The sequence below is a fragment of the Cibotium barometz genome, chromosome 3, assembly GCF_041138505.1.
Source record: "Cibotium barometz isolate CiBa-2024 chromosome 3, ASM4113850v1, whole genome shotgun sequence".
NCBI classification, from domain to species: domain Eukaryota; kingdom Viridiplantae; phylum Streptophyta; class Polypodiopsida; order Cyatheales; family Cibotiaceae; genus Cibotium; species Cibotium barometz.
Window position 1 is genome coordinate 7,755,682 of NC_141048.1, and position 26,675 is coordinate 7,782,356.

General features: G+C 45.5%; 1 protein-coding gene across 3 annotated transcripts in view; it reads right to left on the reverse strand.

Annotated features, from left to right (window-relative positions):
* Positions 1-19,661, reverse strand: part of LOC147639665 (thiamine pyrophosphokinase 1-like) — a 61,029-nt gene extending 41,368 nt beyond the window's left edge. The window contains exons 1-4 of one of the 3 annotated variants that reach the window (XM_086772563.1): positions 19,512-19,661; positions 7,881-8,041; positions 7,689-7,785; positions 6,943-7,015 (exon numbers count right to left, since the gene is read on the reverse strand). In XM_086772563.1, coding sequence (XP_086628689.1) covers positions 6,943-7,015; positions 7,689-7,785; positions 7,881-8,031 — 321 coding nt within the window. In that variant the 5' untranslated portion in view covers positions 8,032-8,041; positions 19,512-19,661. Of the gene's footprint in view, positions 1-699; positions 913-6,942; positions 7,016-7,688; positions 7,786-7,880; positions 8,108-19,511 lie in introns of those variants that run through there. The other 2 variants (XM_086772570.1, XM_086772573.1) reach the window with 2 other exon arrangements.
* Between the last annotated feature and the right edge of the window lie 7,014 nt (positions 19,662-26,675).

Consider the following 26,675-nt stretch of genomic DNA (forward strand, 5'->3'; position numbering starts at 1 on the left):
GGTTAAATGAGCCAATTTCACAGATTTGAAGCGGGAAAATGTTTGCAAGTGGTCAAAATCAATCAGTGCTAACCCTAATGTCACAATTGACCCAATTTGAATAATCAATTTGATGATTTAAGGTGATTTCAAGGTAACGAAGAGGGTAGCAAAAGATTACGCAAACAATTCTGTACTATTGTTTGCAGGTACAGAGAATGCACAAGGGCTATTGCAGTTGCAGGAGGTCGCGCAGGTGAGGGCAAATGATGGTGGGCAGGTTTAGGGCAATCACAGCAGCAAGAGGAGCATGGATAGAGCAGATGAAGTAAGCTCACAATGCTCAGCAGCATAACAGTTAACTACAGCAGTACGGCAACAACAGCAACACGCTGCAATTCAACGCACAGCAGCGCGATGTCAGCATCAGTACTACACGATGGCACGGCTGCAGCAAGAGGGCTGCAACAGAGCAGCGCAGCAAGAGAAAGTACGCACAGCTCAGTTGCACAGGAGCAACAGCAGCGATCAAATCTGCAGCAGCAGCAACAGCAAGGTCGTGCACAAATCAGCAACGGCAGCAAGAATGCGAGAGAGATTGACGAGCTCAATGTGCAGAGTATGGGTTTGTGCACGATAGGTTAAGGCGAGGCAACAGAATGAAACCCTAACCCTAATCAGCTAGCTCTGATACCACTGTTGGATGGTGCAGAAGCTAACCTGCACACACAGAGCAAGCTCGTACAGAAAAACGTGAAGAAGAGAGAGCTGCTGGAAAACGTACTTGATAATGTTGTAATTTTGAAAGTACAAGCTAAAATACCTAGGGCTAAGAGCCCGACTCACATGAGCGAGTTCACACGGAAAAAAACCCACCAGCACAGTGGGAAAAAAGTGCCCGTGTGTAGGCCTATTCATACCCGAACTTTTGGGGAATGGGGGCCAGACATGACCAACACTATAGTCAACGAAAGTCTATAATCTCATCACACTCTCTAATAAATGTTGGAAATCAGGTGGGAGGCCAAGTCCCAAGAGGTCACCCATCCTAATTGTGTTCACGCCACTACACGCTTAACTGGAGGTTTCCATTAATTGGTCTAGCCATCCAAACCCCAAAATCTTAAGGTGAGGGAGGATCTTCAGACAATCCATTTTGTGGAAATCTCCTAGTGCTACGCTTTTGCACCACTTTTCTTGACACCCCCCTCCTTCGTGCCAACTTGTCCTGACCATGTTTTCATGGCTCAAAGACTCGACTTCTTTAGTGGCTCAAAGATTACACTTCAACCCATGGCTCTAATACCATGTTGAAAATTGGGTGGGGCCAAATAAGCCCAAAGCTTTGCGAAAAACTTCAAACTTTTCACGAGAAAGAGCCTTCATGAATAAATATCATGTGTAGGCACATATACCAAGCTAATCTCTCCTGCTAAGAGTCTCTTCCTGACATACTGACAATGCACCTCAATGTTCTTAGTGTGAGCATGAAACAATGGGTTTCTCGCGACTGCCAATGCAATTTGACTCTCAGTGAAAATGGTAGTGGAGGACAACTGTCCAACAGCCACATCAACCATAAGGCATCTAAGCCAGATACACTCAACTGTAGCTGTAAAAGCTACCCTGTACTCAGCTTCATAGCTACTATTGGCTACTTCTTGTTGAGCCATGAATATACATGAATCACCAAGACGAAAGAAAAAGCCGCTAGTGGACACTTGCGTGTCATAACATCCAGCCCAATCCGAATCTGTAAAGGCAAGCAACTGTGAACCACCCCTCCTGGGGATAGAACAATATGAGGTGTTGAGTGCCTTGTAAGTAGCTGAAAACCCGCTTGACAACCTACCAATGCTTGGAGCCTAGGCTATGCATATATCTGCTCAGCTGTAGCTGTAAAAGCTGCCCTATACTCAACTTCACAATTGGAAGTGTCCACAATTGGTTGCTTCTTGCTAAACCATGATATATACGAATCACCATGATAAAAGCAAAAGCTGCTAGTGGACACTCACATGTGTAACATCTAGCCCAATCTAAATCTGTAAAGGCATGGAGTTGTGAACCCCCTCCCTCCCCCCACGCGCGCAGGGGGAGAACAATCAGAGATGTTGAGTGCCCTGTAAGTAGTGGAAAGCCCACTTGACAAGCTACCAATGCTTGGAGCCTGGGCTATGCATAAATCTACTCAACTGATAGACCCCAAACTAAATGTCTAGCCTTGTATTGTATAAATAAATCAAGCAACCAACAACCTGCTGATATAATGTTTGATCAAAAGGCTCTCCAAAATCCTAAATGCTAAGCCTCGCACCTGTCTAGGGTTTACCAATTCATCTTTTTCACGCTCGCTGAAGCTCTCACCCCCCCCCCTCCTCCAGCCTGCTGCCCGCCTTCGCCCCCCGCCTGCCTGCCTTCGCCCGCGCCCTCGCCCTCGCCCTCTCCCTTCGCCCTCTCCTTCGTCCCCGCCTGCTCGCGCCCCTCCCCTCCGCGTCCCGCCCTTGCCCGCCAGCCCCCTCTTCCTTTCACGCCCCCCGCCCCCCTTTCGTGCCCTTCTCCCCCCTCCCCCCCCCCCTTTCGCGCCCTTCCCGCTACCCGCTCCCGCTCCCTCCCCGCTTCCCCTCGCCTTCCCCCCCCCCTCTTTTTTCTCTCCTCTGTCATCCGCCCCTCCCCCCTCGCTTTCGGTCTTTCCCTCCCCGCTCCGTGCTTCCCCCCATTTTCGTGCAGCTTGGTTCTTGCAAGACCCTCCGTCTCCACTTCGCCCTCGACGCAGCTTCAGACTCTGATGGAGGCCCCTCCCGCCTCACCTCAGAGGGACTCTTCCGCAGCCCCCTCGCCCGCCCCTGAGGATACCCCCATCAGGCTTTCTCTTTCGCCAAAAGAGGACGCGAGCCTCGCTGCAGAGGTGGAACGCCTCCAAGTACATTGAACATTCCACCATTTGCTGTATAGTTGGCACCCGCCCCAGCAGAGGGGAGATCCGGGATCTTCTCCAGGCCCGCCTTCTTGCAGATGTGGGCAAGATCCTGGACGTTCAGTTACTGGGCCGTGGACACTACCAGATTGAGTTCGAGACAGCCCAGAGCGTGGCCCAGGTCCTAGCCATGAGTCCCCTTGACATCAAGGGCGCTCGGGCCTTCTTCAGACATTGGCAGCATGGTTTCGACCCATGCAGCGGGCGGCCGAGCAGGGAGAGCGCCTATTCCATGTCACAATTTGCTTTCCTGGACTTCGCTACGAGTACCTTCCGCTCTTTTCCAGGATAAGATCATTGGTGGGCTCGGTGCTTGAGACTGGCCCCACAGCAGCTTCAGTGGTGGCTAGAGCAGCTGGCCTTCCTTCGGTCAGAGTTTTGGTTCCTGACATCTCCTCCCTTCCGAAGGTCATTCAGTTACCTAGGATAGGGGGGGGATGGATCGATCAGAGAGTGGAGTTTTCGGGGCTCCCGAACCAGTGTTTTATATGCAGGCAGGTCGGCCACCTGCCCTCGCAAGAGACCCCGACCTTCACCGCAACAGCAGACCTCCGATGGCCCGTCCACAGATGCGGCTTGGTAGGCAGCCTCCGGGACACCTGCTCAGCCCACAGAGGCCTCTGATTGGCAGCCTGGACAGGGGCGCCGTAGAGAGAGACAGCCACAGCAACATGCCCAGAGACCGACGCAGCAGCAGACAGCGCCTCAGCATCATTGGGTTCTAGTGAGGAACAACTTTGCTCCCCTCCAGGAGGAGACCCCAGCGTAGACTGAGGATCAGGAGATGCCAGCGCCCCCCCCCCCCCTTCACCTCCACCCCCCCCTCCCCCGTCCCCCCCCTCCTACCTCGCTTCCACCCTCGCCTCCTCCCGTTCCCGCTCCCGCATTTTCTCCTTCCCCACTCCCTTCTCCCCCCCCTCCTCCCCCTCCGCTCGTCTCAGCTCCCCAGGAGGCACTAGCAGTGCCCTGGTGTTCACCTGCAGTCCGACGGGCACTGAGCACCAACCTTGCTCGTGTACCGCAGAGGAGACCTACCATGCCGATTCGTGCTTCGCGGATATCCTCTATCCGTAGTCGGCTGAGTAGTCTCAACACTAGACAACGCTCGGAGGCTTTCGACTACTCCTTTACACGCCTATGGAGCGGAGGGCCCCCATGAGCCAGCACCTATCAGAGTTCATGTGGTGATACTTCCGGCCTGAGGAGAGGAGGCACTTGATTCAGCGGTGGCCTTCTCCTTCCCTCTTTGCGGCAATCGCGACCGGGAGTGGACTCTAGATCTTGCTCTTAGTATTTTGCAGACACAGGCAGTTGAGTTTTCTCACCATGTGAGCGACTTGGAGATTACAGACATGGTAGGCCGACTCTGGGAGTTGGCACATTTCTTTGATACCGGGAGTGCGGATGCCTCCAGGAATCGACACTTGGTGGTTCGCATAGTGGCAGACCTAGCACAAGACCCTGGCTATGTATGCATACATGAGGATTCTTTCTCCGAGCGGGAGGCAGTCGCTATGGGACACAGCCACTGGCGCCTGGTCCGAGACTCTTGTAGCACCGGGTGGGCAGATTCGTAGTCGCTGGGATGGGGATTACTCTCCATCCAAGCGTTTTGGACACTGGGGTGATGCCACAGAGTTTTTCAGAGGGCTTGATCTTTCTTATCCCCAAGGGGGAGGGAGTGTCAGATGATATTCGACAGTGGAGGCCTATTACGATCCTCAATACTGTCTACAAGGTCCTAGCCAAGGCCTTGAGTTTGAGGATCCAGCCCTTCCTTGGGGATTTGATTCATGCTACCCAGACAGGATTTGTCAAGGAGCGCAGTATCCTTGACAACATTTTCACCTTCTGGGAGGCGACGGCCCGAGCTAGATTTCTCAAAATCGAGCGATCTTGCCACGCCAGGCCTTCCACACCACTTGGCGTAGCGGCCCTTTCTATACTCTACATGCGGGTACCCCCCGCTGGCACTACAGGCCACCTGTTTGGATTTTCCCCCCTCCTATTGTATGATATAGCCTCTCAGTTATTTGTACTTTTCTGCACCTAGGGAGAGTCTCCCTAGCTGCCTTGATTGGATCTCTGCTCTACGTTCTTATGTGCAGGAGAGGGTTTGTAGCCCATTGGGCTTTTTTCTTTTTATAACTAATGAAAGGATCTTTTCATGGAAAAAAAAAAAAAGCCTCGCACCTGTCTGAACTGGTGTAGACACAGGCTTACAATCCTCAAGGTTAAACCGTTTAAGCGATCTCTATATGTACTTTGACTACATCATGACTAATCCATCTGCACGCTATAAGAACTGAATGCCCAAATAAAAATGCAACTGGCCCAGATCTGACATCTCCAATGATGAATGTAATTCAGCTTTGAAAGCTGAAATTTGTTCCTCATCAAGGCCTGTGAGCAGCATGTCATCAACGTACAAGACGATGACCAAGAAACTATCCTGAGTCCTCCGGACATAGAGAGTACTCTCAGTAGGACTGTCACAGAAACCATGTGCAACCAAGTATGCATGAATCTTTTCATACCAAGCCCTAGGAGCCTGCTTAAGGCCGTATAAGGCTTGGGGAGAAACTCCGGAGGCAGAGGCGGAGGCAAAGGAGGGAGGGGCGGACCAAAGGAGGGAAGCACTAAAGTGGGAGGGGTAGGGGGGACCAAGGAAGAAGGCAGGGGAGGAGGAGGGGAGGATCTTGCGAAGAGGGGAGGATAATATCTGCTAAACACAGGATTCCACACAATGACCATGTAACTCTGATTGTCACGTTACACCAAAGGAAACAATGGACCCTTTGAATTTACCTCCACACCTCCATTGTGGCTACACACACTGCACTTCCCCACTGCTCCGTAAGTGCTAGTGTCTAAGAGTAGAACGGGTTCCCCTTCAGTTCCTCCATGATCACCTTCACAAGTGGCTGGGTATGCACAGCCAATGGCTTCAAGTATGACCCGCACAGATATCCAAAGGCGCACCACGAATTCCCTTGTTAATACCCAATGTAAGTGTGTCCTGTCGCTTCACTAGAGACGTGCCTTGTTACTGAGCTGACCACCACTCACTTTCCCAAAAGTGGGAGTATGTTGGCTATGATACCTACCATACAACCCTAAATGGAACTCTTGTTTATGATACCTACCATACATACAACCCTAAATGGTTTAGTGGGGCTTTCAACTCAAACTGAGCAAACTGAGCAACTGGTTTAGCGGAGTCTTCCAATCAAACTGAGCAAAGGCAAGGTTGCCAAATTTCGGCACCATCTTTGAAAGCGCTGCACCCTCCTCCAAGAGCTTATCCACCACAGGAGCGGACTTCACCATATCAGCTGACTCATCAGCCACTCGCTCATTGTTAGGCAAGTTAGTCTTCTCTTTGCTTTGCTCTTGGTTGACTATTTTATGTCCTCCTGGAAAGACTCTGAGTTGGAATGACTTGTATAAATGTCTTAATCTAGAAGTTGGGAGGTGATGGATGTAGTGCGACAGTGATGGCTTGTGTGCTATGGAGCTAGGGGGAACCTGACAACGAGAGGGATGATCCCCTTGCCTCCTCCAGACCCAGGCGGGGTACCATGAGGCCCTATGGCCATGAAGTTGAGAGACGTTGCCATTGCTCATGGGATTGTAAGTCCAGCAAGGTGGGCCACCTCTCTGCCGATCACCAAATCACATTCTTCCTCACCTGAGGCTTCATAAGCACACAAGGATAAGTGAAAACCCAATAAGGCAGCCCCCAAGTATTTACAAAATGCAAAACATGTTGAAACACTGAGTCACTTTCCACCAACGCTAAGGGGATACATATGCATAACAGGGCCTCTCTTTTGAGCTGTAACACACAAAAGTACAGGTAGAGAAACAAGATGCAAAAAAGCTTTTAAAATTTGCCGCCTGAAGTTTTTGTTGTGTCTTGCATCTACTGATCAAAAAAGCTCCAAGGGGAGAAGACAAACAAAGAGTGCGTCAAAAACACTTACTAGTCCTTCATAAAAGGCTTTGACCTCAGGGCGGACTGAGTCTAAATCTCCTTTGATTACATCTGGTTTGTACCTGTCAACCAAGCATATGGCCTGAAAAATGAAGCTAAAACAAATGGTACAATCAAAAAATACTTGGTAAACCGAAGCAAAACCACCAAAAATCTTATAAGGCACCATATGTAAGTTGTAACTACATTGTTCTACATATTTAATGTGGACGTCATCTTCAAGTGAACAAAAAATATATAGATGCGGCCTAATAAGAGAAAGCATTCAGCTTTCTGTGTTAAACTTCATCAAGTCCCTGAAAGCTAGTTGTGAATGTATGACCAAGTGCTTTAGACCTGGTACATGTAAACTATAAAGGAACTGAATTTGCAACTGAGGATGGGGATTCTACGATTGCATCGAGCATATCATTAGGAAGTTTAGGAATAGCTAAATCGTCCTATTAAAACAAAGTTCGAAAGTCACATCATTGAGTCATGCAATTTTCTCTCTTTGAGCTTTGTCACATCTCTCTCTCTCTCTCTCTCTCTCTCTCTCTCTCTCTCTCTCTCTCTTTGTCTTATAGACCCGTTGGGTCTTTTGCAAGACGTTGATATATCTTCTTCTTCACACCCACCATGGATATCTTTGATCCACCATAGCTTCACCCTAGCTCTGCAGCTCTACCACGAAAAACAACATGGTATAAATATCATGAGTAAGATGTATGAGCAAGTTGGACATATCAGACTCACTGTGTACGAACTTTGATGGGATCATCACAAGAAAGCATTCGTGGAAGGCAATCGTACAACTGATTTGCCCCCCCATCAGCACATACACGCAACCATGCTGCAAAGTGCAAGTGATCCATGAGTTTCTGGGAACCACACAAGAATGCATATTATTTGGAACAAATGATAACTATGTTATAACATGGAACGAACCTTTGTTCCACAAAAATAAAGTAAGCAATGGCATCTGGTAGTTCAGCACCACAAGGGCATACGCATCATCATCAGAGCCATTTACTTCGTCCAGCTTATCAAACCGAAGAAACATGGAGTTGTGGTACATGTCTGTCTTCACTGCATCCATTTTCTTCAACCTGCTTATCAGAGTGAAGAACCTTGCCAGAGTGATCTCTATTGTTTTCTATTACAATTCTTCATGCCTACAGAGAATGAAATAGCTTTGTAAAATCAACAATTAAAAGGAAATAATACTTATAGCATGGAAAATTTGTATTGATCAATAAAATTACAGATAAAGGATGCACGTGATGTGAGCACCCAGATCCCAGACAGCCTCATTCAGGATTCCGAGATTTGCAGCAGGATAGAGGAAATTTGGGAGAGTCTGGATTTTCACACTGGTTCAGCCGCAAGAGCTTTGGACGCAGGCCTTGGAGAGATCCTGCTTCAGCAGTTTATTATAGGAGGCCGCACAGGCAGACTAGACTGGCTGGCTTCAGAGAGCAGGAGAGGAGCATCCCTCGGGGCCTTGCCTCCTTGCAGCGGCTTGAGTACCCCGGTGTGACATGCGGGGGATTGATCGTAGTAAAACAACCTTGGGCTAATAGTAAACTTCACTTAATGATACTTAAGAGATAGACAATGGTGTCAATGCCATGCAATGCAGTTATATTAAATGAATGCGTTTACAATGAGATCTAAACAGATCTATGATGCTGTCCTAAAGAATATACTTCTCAGGATGAGAGAGATATGCTGAATGATGATAACGAATGACTGATCCTTTCTCCAATGCTGAGGTCCACCCTTAGATGCCGGCGTTCCTCTGTAGGAGGTAGGAAGATGAACTGTATGCTGCTAAATATGCTGATGATGAACTGCTGAATGAAGATGCTGATCTGTTGTCTTCCCTTTGCTCCCTAGGAAGGAAACGCTGAGAATATGCTGGAACTATCGCTTGATCTGAGATGAATGATGCGCTTGCTTTATATGTGAGAGAATGCTGCTGGTTGGCTAGCAGAAGCCTTGCCTAATGCTTGAAATGCTTAGATGCCATGCTCACTTAATGCTTGGGAACATGTTATAAATGCCTGGATAATGCTTTTAATGCCAAGAATGCTCTACTAACAGTTCATGAATGCTTGCTTAATGCTTATGAATGCCATGTCACTTGTATACCAACTGGGTGTGCACGTGACATTCACCTCTCCTAAACTGTTGCTAGGTGGTACACCTGGCAACCTTTCGACTCCTCTGCTAATCCTCCTTCGGAGATGGCATTGAAGACCTGTCACCCTCCCAGGGACCGCCTACAAAATCTTAGCCAAAGTCATCAGTTGGAGACTACAACCTTTCCTCCCCGATTTGATTCATGGTGTGCAAATGGGTTTCATCCAAGATCGGAGCATTCTCGACAACATCTTCACCGTTTGGGAGGTGCTTGCTTTGGCTAGGCTAAGGCAACAAGATCTTATAGTTCTCCTTCTAGATTTGGAGAACCTTACGATAGGGTGGACTGGCGATTTTTGGAGGGGGCGATGTGCCGGATGGGATTTCCCAAGGAGTGGGTTCGAGGTATCAGCTTCCCAGAACAAGGTGCTCATTCAAGGGCCAGAGCTAACAAATTTCCGCTCTCACTCAATCCGGCAAGGGTGTCCATTGGGACTTTATCTCTTCTTGTTTGTTGCCAAGGCCATGAGCAGTTTTCTCTCCACTCAAAAGATAGAGCTTCAGGGGCTGCATCTTCCCATCTACGTGCAAAAGGAGCTGCTTGACTTAGAGTTTGCCGATGACACACCAGCATACTCTGAGATAAGGGGAATTCACTGATGCAATAGAGGTCTTTTGCCATGCATCCAGCACACAGATCAACTGGCACAAGTCGTGTGGATTCAAGGTTGGCACATCGCCCACCCCAACTCGGAGGCTAGTTGAGGCTTTTTCAGTGGATCCCAAGTGGCACTCTAGTTTGTCATCTTGGATGCCAGGTTGGTATCAATATTTCCCCAGAGCAACAGTTAGGCCCTCTTCTTCTGAGCATTCGGAAGACGTTATATTGGAGTTCAGCCAAGCTTTCCTTAGCTGGTCGGTTGTAGTGGTAAACTAGGTTCTTCTCGCCACTGTGGTATATCACTTCTTGCTGGACCTTTTCCCGAGCTTGCATTGATCAAGTTCATCCACAACTTTCATTGGGCTGGTTAGTGATGGGCAGCCTGCTAGGGCCAAGGTGGCTAGAAGATTAATCATTCGGCTCAGGGGGGCCTAGGCATCATCACCCCTCTAGCCGCGCCCTTTTGGGCAAGTTGATAGTTCGTGGACTTCTTTCGGGTGGAGGCGAGCCATGGAAGGACTTCCTCCTAGCTCCACCCACACCCCTGTGTTGGGAGGTCCCTGGCCTCAAAGTATGAGATGATTTTCACGGAGATACGGGTTCATGGCTTTAGCCCCGCATTTGAGGACAGATTTGCAGCCAACCTCTTGCACGCTTGGGATTACCTCAGGCTGGCCCTTCAACAAACCACTCCAGTTGCATTCGAGGAGCGCTTCCATCAACCTTTGATTTGGAACCCCCTAGTCCGTTTTTCCAATGGTCATATGTTGGGGGCTCACCTGCACGTATCGTGGGAAGCTTTGAGTATGGGGCCCGCTCGGTCACTCGGAGATTGGCTTATTTTCAGACAACTATCCCCCCCAAAGAGCTACCCTCGGAGGCTGATGAGAGATACCTCACTGCGATACGGAGTAGGGACAAACTTAGCCTTGACATCGACTCTTCCACCCCCCCGGAGTGGTTGGCCCTGATCCCAAACCCCTCGCCTGCAATGGTTGGGAGTGTTCACTAGGAATGACATACCTTTGGCCATCCATGGCGCTGATGAGAGCTCCGCCTTACTCACCTTCTATATCAGACCACATGGCAAACTTGATAGAGTTGAGTCCCCTTTGGAAGATTTTAGCGGATGCACCTTGCAGAGGGTGAGGGTGATTGGTTTCCATGAGCATAGGTGGCACATAGACCCTTCACCGGCCAAGGTGGCCAGAGAGGAATTCTGGCAGTTATGGATTTGGGAGGGTCACCCTCTTACACTTCCAGTGGATCCGGGGCAATGAACACGGCATAATCCCTATGATAGTGAGGAGGCTCCCGGAACCCCTTTCTTTGTTTACACTGCACGGTTGCGCCGCAAGATTCAGATGCCCGGAATCAAGGGCACAGCATGCAGCAACAAGGCACTGGCAGTCTCAGGGCACCGAGTACCCTCAAAATTGAGAAGAAAGCATCTTTGTCCTAGAGAATGACAGTCAGTCAATCCCCACTGGCCACCCATCGGTGTTGTGACCACAACCGCAAGTTCTAATCACCTTCAAGTGGGGCATTGTAATATGCGGAAGCTTCGGAGAAGAATCGGTAACTTCAATACTCAGAATTCAGCACTCTTTTCGCGACGGAAATTAACACACAAACTGAAAGGAGATGCGCAGAAAATAGAGAGAGAGAGAGAGAGAGAGAGAGAGAGAGATGGAAAGGACACAGTATTGGGTCCCAATTACCCTCTGTAGGGCCCCCACCATGGATGGTGTATTTGCTTTATTAGAATGATGTGAATCTGAAAAGAAAATACAGAATTCTTGACCTTTCTTGGCTGGAAAATTCATGTTCTTGACCTTCAGTTCTCCACCCCTTTGCTTGGCAACTCCCTTGGCTTGCCTAGCCCTTGATTTGCTTGAGCTCTTGGTGAATAATGACATAAATGAATGGGATTGTGGCCTCCACTATTTATACTACTTCCCAACAGCAGTCGGCCAGTAGAAACAGACAGCCAGCACAAATGTCCCACGACTGGTGAAACTTCAGCAATAAATGCTGAAAATATTCACATAAAATGCTGCCTTTTTTCCTTAAAAGGCTAGACATGATGCGCCTACTTCCTGATTGGCTGGACACAGCTTTTGCCCACAATCCAAGGGCTGGGCAACCTGTATGGGCTGCCCCATACATGCCCTACAGCCATATAAAGGCTGTAAACTCCTGGAAATTGCCTTATCTTTGCCCTAGGGCTGTCCTACAGCCCCTCCATGGCTGGTGGGTTCAGCCTGGACCTTCCTGGCCCTCATGGGGGTGGTTCTACACCATTCCCATGCCCACACTCAGATCTGGGGTAGCCCTTTGGGCTGGCCCCTTGTCCTAAACACTAACTACTCAGTGATCTGGCATCTGGTACCATACCAGATACACAGAACCACTCACATCATTCTAGAGGGAGACTCACAGTGCAGAGTGGCACTGTTTCATGTGCAGGACAGTGCACACCTGCCTTGGACTCATGTGCAGGACAATGCACGCCTGACCTCGGACGACTGAGATGGATCCCTGGCTGACTCGTCCCGGACTGGGCTCACATGGGACCAGTTCACCATCCCAGGTCCTGCACCTTCTGTACAGAAATGTCTACGTGGCATCCAAGTGCGGGATGCACGTGACATCCCCTTCTGCTTAACTTGACGGAAGCTGCATAGCCTCCAAATAATCCGTCAATAGCGCCGGATAGTCTTCGAAAAACTCTTTGTCAAGCCATACCGCTTCATGAGTTCCTCGGTCCTGAAACTTTGTGAGGAACTGTCGTAATCTTCGGCCTGAGCCATGCTTGAAACGGTGCAGAAGGATCTGTTCTTGAACCATTACTTCTGCTTCATCAACAATGTCTGGTTCCGCTTCGTCTTTGACCTCTGAAGAGGGTGGACCTGCATATGGCTTTAACCAACTGACATGAAATACATCGTGCATAGTCCAACTCGGAGGTAGCTTTAACTGCATAGACACCTCATTAATCTTTTTCCGGATGGGAAATGGTCCGAAGCTCCTGAAAGACAACTTTGGGCATCGCTTGCCCACCTGTTTCAATCTTTGCTTCATAATCCGAAGATAAATCCAATCCCCTTCCGAAAACTTCATATCCCTTCGGTCTTTATCGGCCTGTCGAGTGTAGGCCTCTTGCGCTTTAGCCAATCTGTCTTTTACTGACTCTAAGATCTCCTGGTAAGACTCCGTCACTCTGTTCGCCTCCGGTACTGAAGACGAAGTCCTAGTTAACAACGATTGGAAAGGTCTTCCAAACACTGCCTCATATGGAGTCCTGCCAATAGCTGAAGAAAAAGAATCATTCAAAACAGCTTGAACTAAAGGCAAATACGATTCCCACTTACTTGCTGATCGTGGACATAACACTTCAGCACATCAAAGGCCAACTCGTTGTATATCTCTGTCTGGCCATCTGTCTGTGGGTGGAATGCACCGGAAAAATTCAACTTAGTACCAAAATTATCAAACAATGCTCTCCAAAAATGACTGGTAAACTTGGAATCTCGGTCTGATACTATGGTTCTAGGAATCACCAACAAGATCAAGTCTAGTGGTTTGAATCATAGACACTTGTCCCTTCCTGCTCAAAGCGTCGGCCACTGGATTGGCCTTTCCTGGAGGGTACTCAATCATACCACCGAACTGCTGGAATATCTGACTCCAGCGGTGTTGTCGATCACTCCACTGTGCACTTGGCATTCTCTGGATCCAGTGTAATGCCTGATGATCAGTGCGAACCTCGAAGTCACGGCCATACAGAAAATGTTTCCAATGTTTCAAGGCCTGTATAACTGCTAGCAGTTCACGATCATAGACTGAGTAGTTCTTCTCGGCGGGCAGTAACTTACGAGACATGTAAGCTACTGGATGACCATTCTGTTGCAATATACCTCCAATTGCGATGTTACTCGCATCGGTGATCACCTGAAATGGTTCGTCCCACGAGGCAAGTGCTAAACAAGGAGCTTCTAACAAAGCCACCTTGAGGTTCTAGAATGCCTCCAATGCTCGTGGAGTCATTCGAATCTTTTGCCTTCTTGTTTTCACTCCCTTTAGCAGATCGGTGAGATCTGCCGAGAGGTCAAAAAACTTGTCGATGTGGGTGGAATATGCCTGGCATATACCCACAAATGATCTAATGTCATAGGCTGTCTGAGGTACTTCCCAGTTGACAATCTCGGCCACTTTAGCCGGATCAAGTCGAATGCCTTCAGCACTAATTATATATCCCAAGTAATGTACCTGGAACAGATAAAATTCTGACTTCTTTTCATTGACGTAGAGCTCGTTGCTTTCCAGCAACTTAAGGACTTTCTCCACATCAATGTCATGCTGCTCAACCGTAGCTGAAAATATGAGTCTATCGTCCAGAAATATGAACACACACTTTTCAATCAAATCCCGGAAAACACGCATCATCATGCGGTTAAATGTAGCTGGGGCGTTCGTCAAGCCAAAAATTCATAGTGGGTCCGTTCTGTACGGAAGGCTGTCTTGGAGATGTCTCCCTCCACGATCCGCACATGGTGGTACCCACTCTTTAAATCCAGTTTCGAGAACACCTTTGCTCCATTCAGCCTCTAGAGAATATAGTCAATTCGAGGCATCGGAAATCTTCTCTTAATAGTCAGCTTGTTGAGTGCACGATAATCGACACACAAACGGGAAGACCCATTCTTTTTCTTGACAAATAAGATCGATGCTGCAAATGGCGACACGCTGGGGCAGATGAAGCCAGCTTGCAACAATTCTTGGAGTTGGCGGTCCAACTCCGATTCCATTGCCTTGGAAAGGCGATACGGAAACTTGCTCGAGGGTTTCGAGCCTGGGAGGAGATCAATCCTGTGATCCTCTGGTCTGGACAGGGGAAGCTGGGGAGGGAGGCTGTCCCGAAGAAAAATCTTCTGGAACTTTTCATGGAGAACCGAGTACTTCTCGGAAGCATTGGCCACCGTCTGGGTTGTCTGGATGTAAATCATGGCACACTATCTAGATGTAAATCATGGCACACTGTGCGCCTTTCCTGACTACTCGCTTAGCCTGCAAAAGGCTTATGAGCGGAAAGTTCGGAATTCCTGGCTCACACTTAATGGTCAACAGGGCGTTTGACACATTCCGATTGATCTAGAACGTGTGCTTGTCCCACTTGACATCAAGAAGAAACTTGTGAAACCACTGAATACCCAAAATTATGTCTGCTCCCACAAGAGGGGCAACCATAAAGTCACGCACAAACTCTATGCCCTGAATAACTAACTTAGCACCTAGAGCTTCATACTTGACGCTCGTTGTCATGCTTGTGCTAAAACCCTCAACCTGTTTGTCCACCGAAGTCAGCTCGAAACGGGCACGCCTAGCGGCCTGTTCCATGACCACATCCTCCGTGCTGCCGCTGTCAAACAAGACGACGACTCTCTGGCCACCTATGTAGCCAAAGGACTTGAGCAATTCGTTGCGCTCATACTCCTCGTTATGGGCGCCCTTCTGCTTATCTTCGAGCTCCCGGCTAATAATTGCTCCAACTGAAGCACCGGGGTTTGAAGAACTAGGGGTAGCCGTTGGGGTCTGTGTGGGAGCTGAGCTCACCACGGAAGCTGTGGAGGTAGCGGCGGTGGGCTTTGGAGGCTTCTTCGCACAATCCCGAGAAGTGTGTCCTTTTGTATGACAAAAGAAACATCTACCCTCCTTGTACTGAGAAAGCTCCTCAGCACTTAACTTGCCACCAGTCTTGCCTGCCTCCGCTCTCTGGTCTGGAGTAAGCTTTGACGCATTGTTCGAGTTCTTGGAGCCAGAGGCTCCCGGGCTCTGTCCTGGGGAAGACCCCGTCTGGTTCTGGCTTTTGCCCCCCGAGACGTTAGCCCTGGGAGAGGCCGGCTGGGAAGTCTTGGGCTTGCCACCATTATGTTTCATTTCTGCACTCTGCGCAAGCGAGAGTGCGTCTTCAAAGGTGGTTGGCCTAAACATACGCACCTCCCATTGGATTTGCGTGTCCAGGCCATACAAAAACTGTCCTTTCTTGTCCGTATCAGATAAGCCTAATTGCAGACATAAAGTCAAAATTTTATTGGCAAACTGAAGGACTGGTTGCGCGTTCTAACGCGCTCCCCTGAACTCGTCTTCGAGTCGCTCAAGGTCATGGGGCGGTAGAAACCGCTGCTTAAGGTCGCGGACAAACTCGTCTCACATAAGCTGCCATACCTACTCTAGTGTGGGCATGAGCCCACTGAGTCCACCAAGGAATGGCCTCACCTTCCAAATATCAACTGGCTAAGATCACTCTCTCAGTATCTGTTTTCCTAACTGCGGCAAAGTAAGCTTCAAATTGATGTAACCATGAATAAAGAGTTGTGGGATCGAGTTTACCATTATACTTACTGAAGTTCGTTTTCTCGGGAAAATGATTCGAGGGCGCCACCGGTGTCAATCTGGCGTCCAAGGCTCTGAGGTAACGCTCGTGTGTTCCACGCGTCGCATGGCTTCGTCTTCTCGTTGTCGGATCTCCAATGCACGCATCTGCAACTCAAGCAAAGAGCTTGGCTGCGGCTGTGACCCCGCGAGAGGGTCCCTGTGTCGAGGATCTGGTATCTGGGATACGGAAGGAGAGGGAGGAGGAGATGGAAAACGCGACGCTGGAGAGCGGATACGCTCCTCCAGAGCCAAGATCCGCGCCTTCTGCTCATCCAACTTGGCTGTCTGTTCTGCGAATTGCTCGCATCATCTGCTGGAACATGTCTGTGTGACACTCAAGCCTGGTGCCCTAGCTGGGCTGCCTGGTGCACTCTGGTTCCATGGTTCTTGGTCTCTCTCGTCGTCGAAGCTCGCCATAGCAGGAAAATGCAATTCCTTTCCGGAACGCAATCTGACCATCCACCACTATCTGTGTGGGAGACTTCCGGAGGCTTCCGGAGGCTAAAAACCAACCGTTCTTCGAGGGACAGGAGTCCCTCCGAAAGGGGTAGTCCACCGGCATCTAAAAACCAACCACACAAGCAAGAAAAAATTCTGGTTTCTTTGCTGAATCTTTGTACTTGAAGTAGGCTCTGATACCACTGTAATATGCGGAAGCTTCGGAGAAGAATCGGTAACTTCAATACTCAGAATTCAGCACTCTTTTCGTGATGGAAATTAACGCACAAACTGAAAGGAGATGCACAGAAAATAGAGAGAGAGAGAGGGAGAGATGGAGAGGACACAGTATTGGGTCCCAATTACCCTCTGTATAGGGCCCCCACCACGGATGGTGTATTTACTTTATTAGAATGATGTGAATCTGAAAAGAAAATACAAAATTCTTGACCTTTCTTGGCTGGAAAATCCCTGCCCTTGACCTTCAGTTCTCCACCCCTTTGCTTAGCAACTCCCTTGGCTTGTCTAGCCCTTGATTTGCTTGAGCTCTTGGTGAATAATGACATAAATGAATGGGATTGTGGCCTCCACTATTTATACTACTTCCCAACAGCAGTCGGCCAGTAGATAAACAGGCAGCCAGCACAAATGTCCCACGACTGGTGAAACTTCAGCAATAAATGCTGAAAATATTCACATAAAATGCTGCCTTTTTTCCTTAAAAGGCCAGACATGATGCGCCTGCTTCCTGATTGGCTGGACACAGCTTTTGCCCACAATCCAAGGGCTGGGCAGCCTGTATGGGCTGCCCCATACATGCCCTACAGCCATATAAAGGCTGTAAACTCCTGGAAATTGCCTTATCTTTGCCCTAGGGCTGTCCTACAGCCCCTCCATGGCTGGTGAGTTCAGCCTGGACCTTCCTGGCCCTCATGGGGGTGGTTCTACACCATTCCCATGCCCACACTCAGATCTGGGGTAGCCCTTTGGGCTGGCCCCTTGTCCTAAACACTAACTCAGTGATCTGGCATCTGGTACCATACCAGATACACAGAACCACTCGCATCATTCTAGAAGGAGACTCACAGCGCGGAGTGGCACTGTTTCATGTGTAGGACAGTGCACACCTGCCTTGGACTCATGTGCAGGACAATGCACACCTGACCTTGGACGACTGAGATGGATCCCTGGCTGCATGTAAAAAACTGCCTTTGAGCAGGTAACCAATATCTTGACTACACGAGGATCTACTCAAAGAAGGGGCAGCAAGAGAGAGAGAGAGAGAGAGAGAGAGAGAGAGAGAGAGAGAGAGAGAGAGAGAGAAAAGAAGAAGAAGAAGAAGAAGAAGAAAAAGAAGGAGAAGAAGATATATTAACATCTTGCAAAAGACCCAACAAGTCTATGAGAGAAAAGGTGTCTCATCATGGAAAAAAAAAAAAGACAACATAACAAAAAAAAACCAACACTATCACATTCTTTGACGGGCATCATGCCCGGATTTGGACTTTTTGGCTGTAAATAACAGCCACTTTTTTGAGTGGCCATCAAAAAACAAGGCAAAGTGTGAAAAAACGGGCACTATTTGTACTAAACCCATCATTTTGAAGGGTAATCCAGCTCGTCAAAAATCAGCTTTGACACCAAGTGTAGTAAGACTGAAGTCTGAGACAGAAATATGTACTCAAGTCAAGAGTAGGTTTGATTAACATTGACAATGAGCAAGTGGCTAGTTTATGGGTAGAATGAGTCTTACATTGTCAAGGACACGTCTCCTTGAGGTTTCTAGAGGATAGGCAAGATTCCTATATTATCAAAGGCCCGTCTCTTCCATGCAACCCACTCTATAAAACGTTAAATAACATTTTCTTATATCCACTATAGAGTCCGAAGAATTTCGAGAGGGTAAGCAACTGTGGCCTTTTTGGCGTGCAAGGACCCAATGGCCTCAACTAGTGCAACCACATCTAACCAAAGGACCCTCGAATATGAGAGCTGTTCACACCATCCACCAGGAGCCCCACCAATGGCCCTCCGAACACTGCCACCGGAGGGGATTTAGTTCCCACTAGACAGAGTGCCAGGGAGTGGTCAGGTTCGTTTAAGATTAAAATAGGCAAATTTTATATTGAAATTAATAGGCAACCATTGGTTGTGACCTAGAAGAAGCTATCAAAAGCATGTAATGTCAGAAGGTTTAAAGTAGAAAGCTAAGTGCTGGGGAGGTGGTAGATCTGAACAGCCCTTTCTGGTGGTGGCTACATTTGCCATTGGAAGGCAGCTGATGTTTTCTATTTTTATGGTGTGAACTGCGTGGAGGGCACCTGCCCTCCAGCCTCCCACTAGCCCCTTGGAGTGAACAGCTCCTATGGTAGTGTGTAGAATGATGCCTATCATGTCTAGTCTCCCATTCCTCTATATGAAAAGAATATAAAACCCTAGATCCCTTGTGCTCAAGAGGAGGGCTTTCATCAAGGTTCGTAGGCCCTACCTTTCTTCCACTCTTACAGCACGCCATGACAATTGACTTCTCCTTGTTTTATGTGGGCGACTTCAGAATTCCAGGGATCGCTCCACATCTTTGACAAACTTCTCCTTTTCCAGGAAAAATGGTGGACTTACCCCTACCCCCTGAAAATGCAGTCATTGAGTGAGACCACCAACCACTACTTCTAGATGCAAGTGATCCCCAATAGACACCATAGCTAGATGTAAGATGTATATGATAGCTTCACAGCTTGATCCTGATGTTGCAGTCACTCCAGATGCCTTCAGCTCTCTAGCCTGTGGCTTTTGCCTTGACCTTTTATATCACATGTATTTGAATGAAAACTTGAACTTCCTTTATTTGAATCAATTTAGACCTCATGCAGCTTAATCCGATGTTCAACGCTGCATACCTTGAAGCTTCTGTCGTCGTTCGATGCGAACAAAAATGCCACGAAACCGCACTAAAGTAGGCCACAAAGCAGCGGCGAGTTGACAGATGATAGTGAAAGCAGCATGACCCCTTTTGAAATTTGAAAGTTCCCTATATAAAAAGTGCTTTATAATTGAAGGTCTTTTTTTTTGGGGAACAATAAGTATATATTTATATTTACAGGGCAAAAACAGCCATTTACAAAAAGTCTTTTTATACCCCCACCACATCACTGCTATTCGATCACATATTAGATCCCACCTCTCATCCTCCCAACCAAGATATGTGGTACCCCAACTACATACATATGTGGTACCCCAACTACATACAAGCAACCAACATAAGCTAATCCGGTAGGGGTCTTCTCTTCAAAATAGTCACCCTTGGTCTAGACTTTCCAAGTGTACACCTACCACATATAATTGAAGACTTTTTACAGGCACATGGCTGGGCGAGGAAACAATGGGCGACCCTATTAATTTAATTCACTTGTGTTTGTGATAAAATATATATTGTTGTTTCAATTTCAAAGTAGAAGATCTAGGATGAAATCTCATTGTTGTTTAATTTTTTGTTTCATGCCCAAGACACGTGTCGTCTTCTCTCTCTCTCTCTCTCTCTCTCTCTCTCTCTCTCTCTCTCTCTCTCTCTCTCTCTCTCTCTCTCTCACACACACACACACACACACACGCGTGCACGCGTACATGTGCGCGCGTGACAACGACAAGGCTGGATTACCAAGATACAAGGTTATAGAGAATGAGAAGGCAAGAGGAGCATAGGACGAAGAGGAGGGTGGCTAGCCGGTATGTAGGGCTGGAAGACCTTAGTATTGAATATTTGGTTTATTTCATCCCCACAAAAGCGTGTGAAAGCATGTGAAAAGAAGACCCAAGGAGGTATAAGATGCTCTAAAATGGCCAAACTTATCCTCGATAAAGTCTAAATAAAGTCTAAAATGGTCTTAAATGACTCTTTTACAATCTTAGATAGTTAACTTATCCTCAATGGTCTAAAATGGTACTAAATGACTCTTATACAATCTTAGATAGTAAATAATGAATCATACATGGTACATTTTTAAACTTATCCTTCATGGTCTACACTGGTCTTAAATGATTGTTATACAATCTTAGATAGTAAGTAATTTATCATACATGGTAGATTCTATAAAATGGACCAAACTTATCCTTCATGGTCTAAAATGACTCTTATACAATCTTAGATAGTAAATAATTTAGCATGGTCAACAATGGCACTAGAAGGTCGAAGTAGCTGTAAGTTGCCCTAAGGTCGGCTACAATGAGTCCTTGATATCATTACTTGGTCCAAACTAAGTCCTAGATTGTGTATAATGCTCTCATAATGTCATTAAAGGAGCCACAAGTTCCTCTAAAAATGGCTTAAAATGAGTCTGAGATGGTCTTACATGGTTTAAATAGAGTCTTGGATGGTAAACAACACTTTTGAGTGGTGTATAATAAACTAAGAAGTCCCAAGAATCTATAAGATACTCTAAAAGGGCCTAAATAATTAAAAGGTCCAAGGAGTTATGTGTTTCTCTAAGATTGCCTAAAATGTATCATAGATGGTAAATTAGCGTGTGGAAGATAATGAACTATGGTCTAAGAAGGTCAAAGGAACTATAAGTTTGTCTAAGATGTCTTTAAATAGGTTATAGATATTCTAAAATGTCTTAGATGCTAAAAATTTCTCTAAGGTGGCTTTAAATAAGTTATAGATATTCTAAAATATGTCTTAGATGCTAAAAACTAAGTCCTTGAAATCAGTGGATGGTCTGAAGTAACTAGTCATGTTAATCCTAGATAGTGCAAAATGAGTTCTAGATTATGAGCATAAGAAAGTATAAACTACTCTCAGTTGGTATAAAATAAGTCATATATGGTCGAAGATGGTGGAAAATGAGTGTAAGATGGTGTATGATGAAGTAATAAGTCAAAGAAGAAAAGATGGACTAAAGTAACTTATAAGATTTGGCATATGTGAGGCTCGAAGAAAGAGTTTTTTGTGGCCTCTTAAGAGCTGTTATTTAACCTTAGGAGCTCTTATGAGATTTATAGCTTTTACAGGGTCTTAAGAGCTCATATAGCCTTATGATACCTGTGATAAACTCTTATGGCTTTACAAGAGCTCACAAGTTTAAATAAAAGCTCACATAAAGCTACATGTATGTATTTGATTTTGATTGAATAACTACACACATCTATTTATGTATATATGATAGTCACACATGTATGGAGAGGATTGCGTGGCATGTGAATAGCATGTATCCATGCATGATATGATGATGTTGTATTTACATGTATCCATGCACGATATGGATATGATGATGTGGAAATTGTATGTATCCATGCATGGTATAATGATGTGGCATGTGAATAGCATGTATCCATGCACGATATGGATATGATGATGTGGAAATTGTATGTATCCATGCATGGTATAATGATGTGGCTTAAGCATTTATCCATGCATGATGTAATGAGATGGCATAAGCATGTATCCATGTAAGAGAGATGGTAGCATGGCAAGTCACCTTGACGATGTGGCATGTGGCTAGATGACATGGCATGTTGTTTGCATGATGTCACATTTTACATGAATGATGTGCCATGTCCCCACAATGAATGGGTTGGCATAGAAGTTTGTATAAGGATTGATGATGTGGCATCTCGGACCTTCATAAGATGATGTTGCATCACACTTCGTAATATGTGTACTTGATAATGTGATAATGTGTTGATGTGTAGAAGGTGGGAATAAGGGAGGTGTTGTAAGCCATAGCTTAAAGCTTTGCAAATAAACAAGAAGGAGATAAATATAGCAACTATGCACGACAAAGAGAGTGGGTTCAATCTCCCCCCATGCATGTATTTATTTATTAGCAAAAAGCAAGTGCTCACAAATATAGCTTGATACATTCCACTTTGGGCTATTAATATCAAAAGGTAACTTGGTCTCCAAGCTTTTTACATTCAATTAGTAGCAAATTTAATAAAATAAAACTATGGGCGAGTGACCATCGGCGCACACCAAAACCCAACGGCCGTGCACTGGCCAAAATCCATCGCACCCACGCTACTCCGTGCACTAATCTGCTTACCAAAATCCATCGCACCCACGCTGCTCCGTGCACTAATCTGCATACCAAAAACATAAGACACATTAAATCTCGCTTATTTGCTCAACACAATGCGACCACTGCTCCATGCTCTCGCTTGTAACCAGTCATCACGACCGTGTGGAAAATGAGTGTACCATAAATATCACATAAAATATCATTTAATTCCACAATTCTCATTTCCATAACATACTACGGGGTTAAAAAACAACTGTCGTCAGTTGTGTAAAATAAACAAAAGCAAGGGTGGCTAAACTCATGCTAACATGCTGCCTTAGTCATCAAATCGGCACTAAATCAACGTGTTGCCTCAGTCAGTGAATTAGCACTAAACTAACGCGCTACCTCAGTCAACGAATCAGCACTAAATGAATGTGCTGCCTCAATCGGTGAATCGGCATCAAAACACGTGGAAGAATTATGACACTGCCTCAGTTGGCGAATCAATGTCCATAAAAGAATCAATGTGAATGTGAGTGGTATGCTAGAATCAAGTGTCGGTAGTGCGGGGTAAGCGATGTTTTAGGAATCCATTGTGATTTCTCAATAGAACGATTCTTATACTTCACCAAGTAACGATGATACACAGTGCCAGTACGGGTGGTTGTTTGGTCATGGTGGTCAATAATACTTTCAAGTACTAGAATTTCAAAATCATCCTCCAGGAGAGGAGGGTCATCAAGAACAGGGTTAACAGGAGTTAGGCCTTTAAAGGGTCTCAATAAACTAATCTGGAATGAGTTATCTATCTTTCAGTGAGTGGGAATGCCCAAGTGGAATGCATTTTCATTTGATTGGTTGGATAATTGTGAACGGTCCATAAAATCTAGGAGCCAACTTGATCTTAGGATGCTTGGCAACATTCTTTAAGCGTCTTTTCTTTATGCATAGCCAAATTAGATCATTTTCTTTAAATTTAATCGGTTGTCGTTTCTTGTTAGCGTGAGCGGTGTATTTCAATTGTGCTCGCTTAATAGATTCAGTGACTTCAGCTAGAATAGTAGCAAGGTCATGAGCTAAAGTATCAATAGTAGCTAGAACATCACTAATTATGGTAGATATAAGTATGGGAAGTTTCTTGCCATAAACAATTTCAAAGGGAGCTTGACCAGTATAGTAGCCGAATGGGGGGTATTGTTGTAAGCAAATTGAAGTAGAGGTAAATGTTGATCCCAATGAGAGAGTCGGTTAATATTGTAAGATCTAAGAATATCCATAATGGTGCTATTGGTAGCTTTAGTCTGGCCATTGCTTTTTGGATGGAAAGCAGATGTAAAGTCCATTTTAGAACCTAAGTTCTTGAATAAAGCAACCCAAAAATGATTGTAAAAGCAGCCATCTCGGTCAGAGAGAATGACTTTGGGAAAGCCATGGTAAGGAAAGATAGTCTTAATGAATAGCTTAGCAGTTTGAGGAGCAGACAAGGTCTTCTTGCAAGGTACAAAGTATGCTTGCTTGCTAAATCTATCAACTATGGTCCATATCATGTCATTATGAGAGAAGGTAGTCGGCAAGCCAGTAGTAAAGTCCATTGAAATCCCTTCCCATGGACCTTTGGGAATAGGCAAGGGCATTAAAAGACCAAAAGGTTTACCATGATGGCGTTTAATTCTTTGACAAACAATACATTCAGACACAAATTTTGCAATGTCATGTTTCATGTCAGACCAAAAGAAATATTCTTTATATGCAGCTAATGAGGATTGAATTCCTCTATGTCCCATATATGCACAAGCATGCATCTCAGTTATGGCTAGTTCTCTAAATGGTGCAGTGATGCAAAGTCTCTTTTGAAAGAACAAAAATCCATAAGAATAATCAATTAGTTGCAAATGAGTTGTTAACATGTATGGCATTCCATGCAGGTTAAAAATCAGGATCATCAACATATGAGTCAATCATGGCATTGAAAGATTGCACTTGAATAACAGACACATTATTCAAATAATCATGTTTAAGCTCATCAAATGAATTAGAATTACAAATAAAACTTTGGTTATGATCAAGATGTCTGTGAGACTGAGAGCATCTACAACTACATTAATGCGACCTGGTTGTGATATTGGATCATAGGGTGAAAATTTTGGATAAAAGAAGCCCATTGGATATGTTTAAGCTCATCAAATGAATTAGAATTACAAATAAAACTTTGGTTATGATCAAGATGTCTGTGAGACTGAGAGCATCTACAACTACATTAATGCGACCTGGTTGTGATATTGGATCATAGGGTGAAAATTTTGGATAAAAGAAGCCCATTGGATATGGCGATCTGATATTAAAGATTGGGTCAACAAGTGCTTGAGAGCCTGTTGATCCGTCTTTATTAGTACCTCAGATCCCATGAGATAATGCTTCCATATTTTAAGGGCATGGACACCAGCCAAAAATTCCTTGTTAGAGGTACTATACTTGGCTTCATTAGGTTTGAGCTTGCCGCTCTCATAAGCTATGGGATGGTCATCTTGCAGAAGGATTGTGCCTATGCCAGATCCACTAGCATTTGTGAGACAACAAAAAGAAAGGACGATCAAAGTCTGGTAGTTGTAGGATAGGTGCAGGGGCCAATAAGTACTTCAAAGTTTCGAAAGACTTCCGCTAATTGTCACCCCATCGAAAAATTATCTTCTTGCTGCGAAGCAAGATAGTCAATGGGAGAGCAATGAGTGAGAAATTCTTTCCGAACTTGCAGTAAAAACCTGTTAGACCAAGAAACGATCTAACGATCTAACTTCATCGGCGTTTTTAGGAGTAGGCCAATCTTGAATGGTCTGGAGTTTCTTAGGGTCTACTCGAATACCATCGGCCAATACAATATGGCCTAGATATTCCATCTTAGTTTGAAAGAAAGAACATTTTTTAGGGTTAGCATATAATTGATTTTTCCTTAGCAAATCAAAGACAATGCTTAAGTGATCCTTGTGTTCTTCTTTAGAGTGACTGTAAACAAGAATATCATCAAAGAAAATAATCACAAAGTTTTGATAATCTATTAAAAAAATTGTTCATCATGCATGCAAATGTGGCAGGAGCGTTAGTGAGAGTGAAGGGCATGACAACAAACTCATAATGTCTTGATTGTGTACAAAAAGCAGTTTTGAAGATATTAGTAGGATCCATATGGATTTGACGATACCCAGACTTTAAGTTAATTTTATTAAATACACTTGCATCTTTCAATTTATCTAATACGTCATCAATTCTAGGGATTGGGTAGCGGTTCTTAACAGTCACTATTTAGTGCTCTATAGTCTATGCACATCCTAAAGGTTTTATTCTTTTTTGCACAAGCAAGACAGGGCGCACCAAATGGGGAGCTACTAGGGCGAATGAGACCTTTGTCAAGCAATTCAACTACTTAACATTGCACTTCTTGATGGTGCAAAGGGCCATGTCTATATGGTGCTTTTGTGAGGTGGTTAAATGCCTAGAAGAAGTGGTCGAAGTCACCACGAGAAGGGGAGGATAGTTATCCACAAAATAATTGTTAAATGACGCAAGAAATTTTTGTTGTTGTGGTGAAAGAGAAGATTCTTTTCGTTTCCACTTCATTAACATAAATCATGTATGCTTTCAAGATCACATTTCCTTAATGCACAACGTGCTTGTGTGTGAGAGATGAGAGGAAACATTTCAAGAGAAGAGTGACTAGATATAGAGAGAGATCGATTATTGAAATTGAAAGACATAGTGTGTGTATGATAATCAATCGGTGGATTATGTTGGTGTCTAAATGGCATACCAAGAATAACATCTATGGAGTAAAGAGATGCAATAAGAAAATTTAGATTTTCCTTATAAGAACCAATAGAGATTTCGAGATCTTTTATTTCACATGTGCCGTTATACCTAGTTCCTTGAAAAGCAGATTTAATTTTATAAGCGAAGAAGAAGTTTCAAGCTGGAGTTTCTTAACAAGTTTTTTAGAGATAAAGTCATGTGAACTACCATTGTCGTGTAAAACACATACTTCAAAATCATTTATATGACCTTTCATTCGTA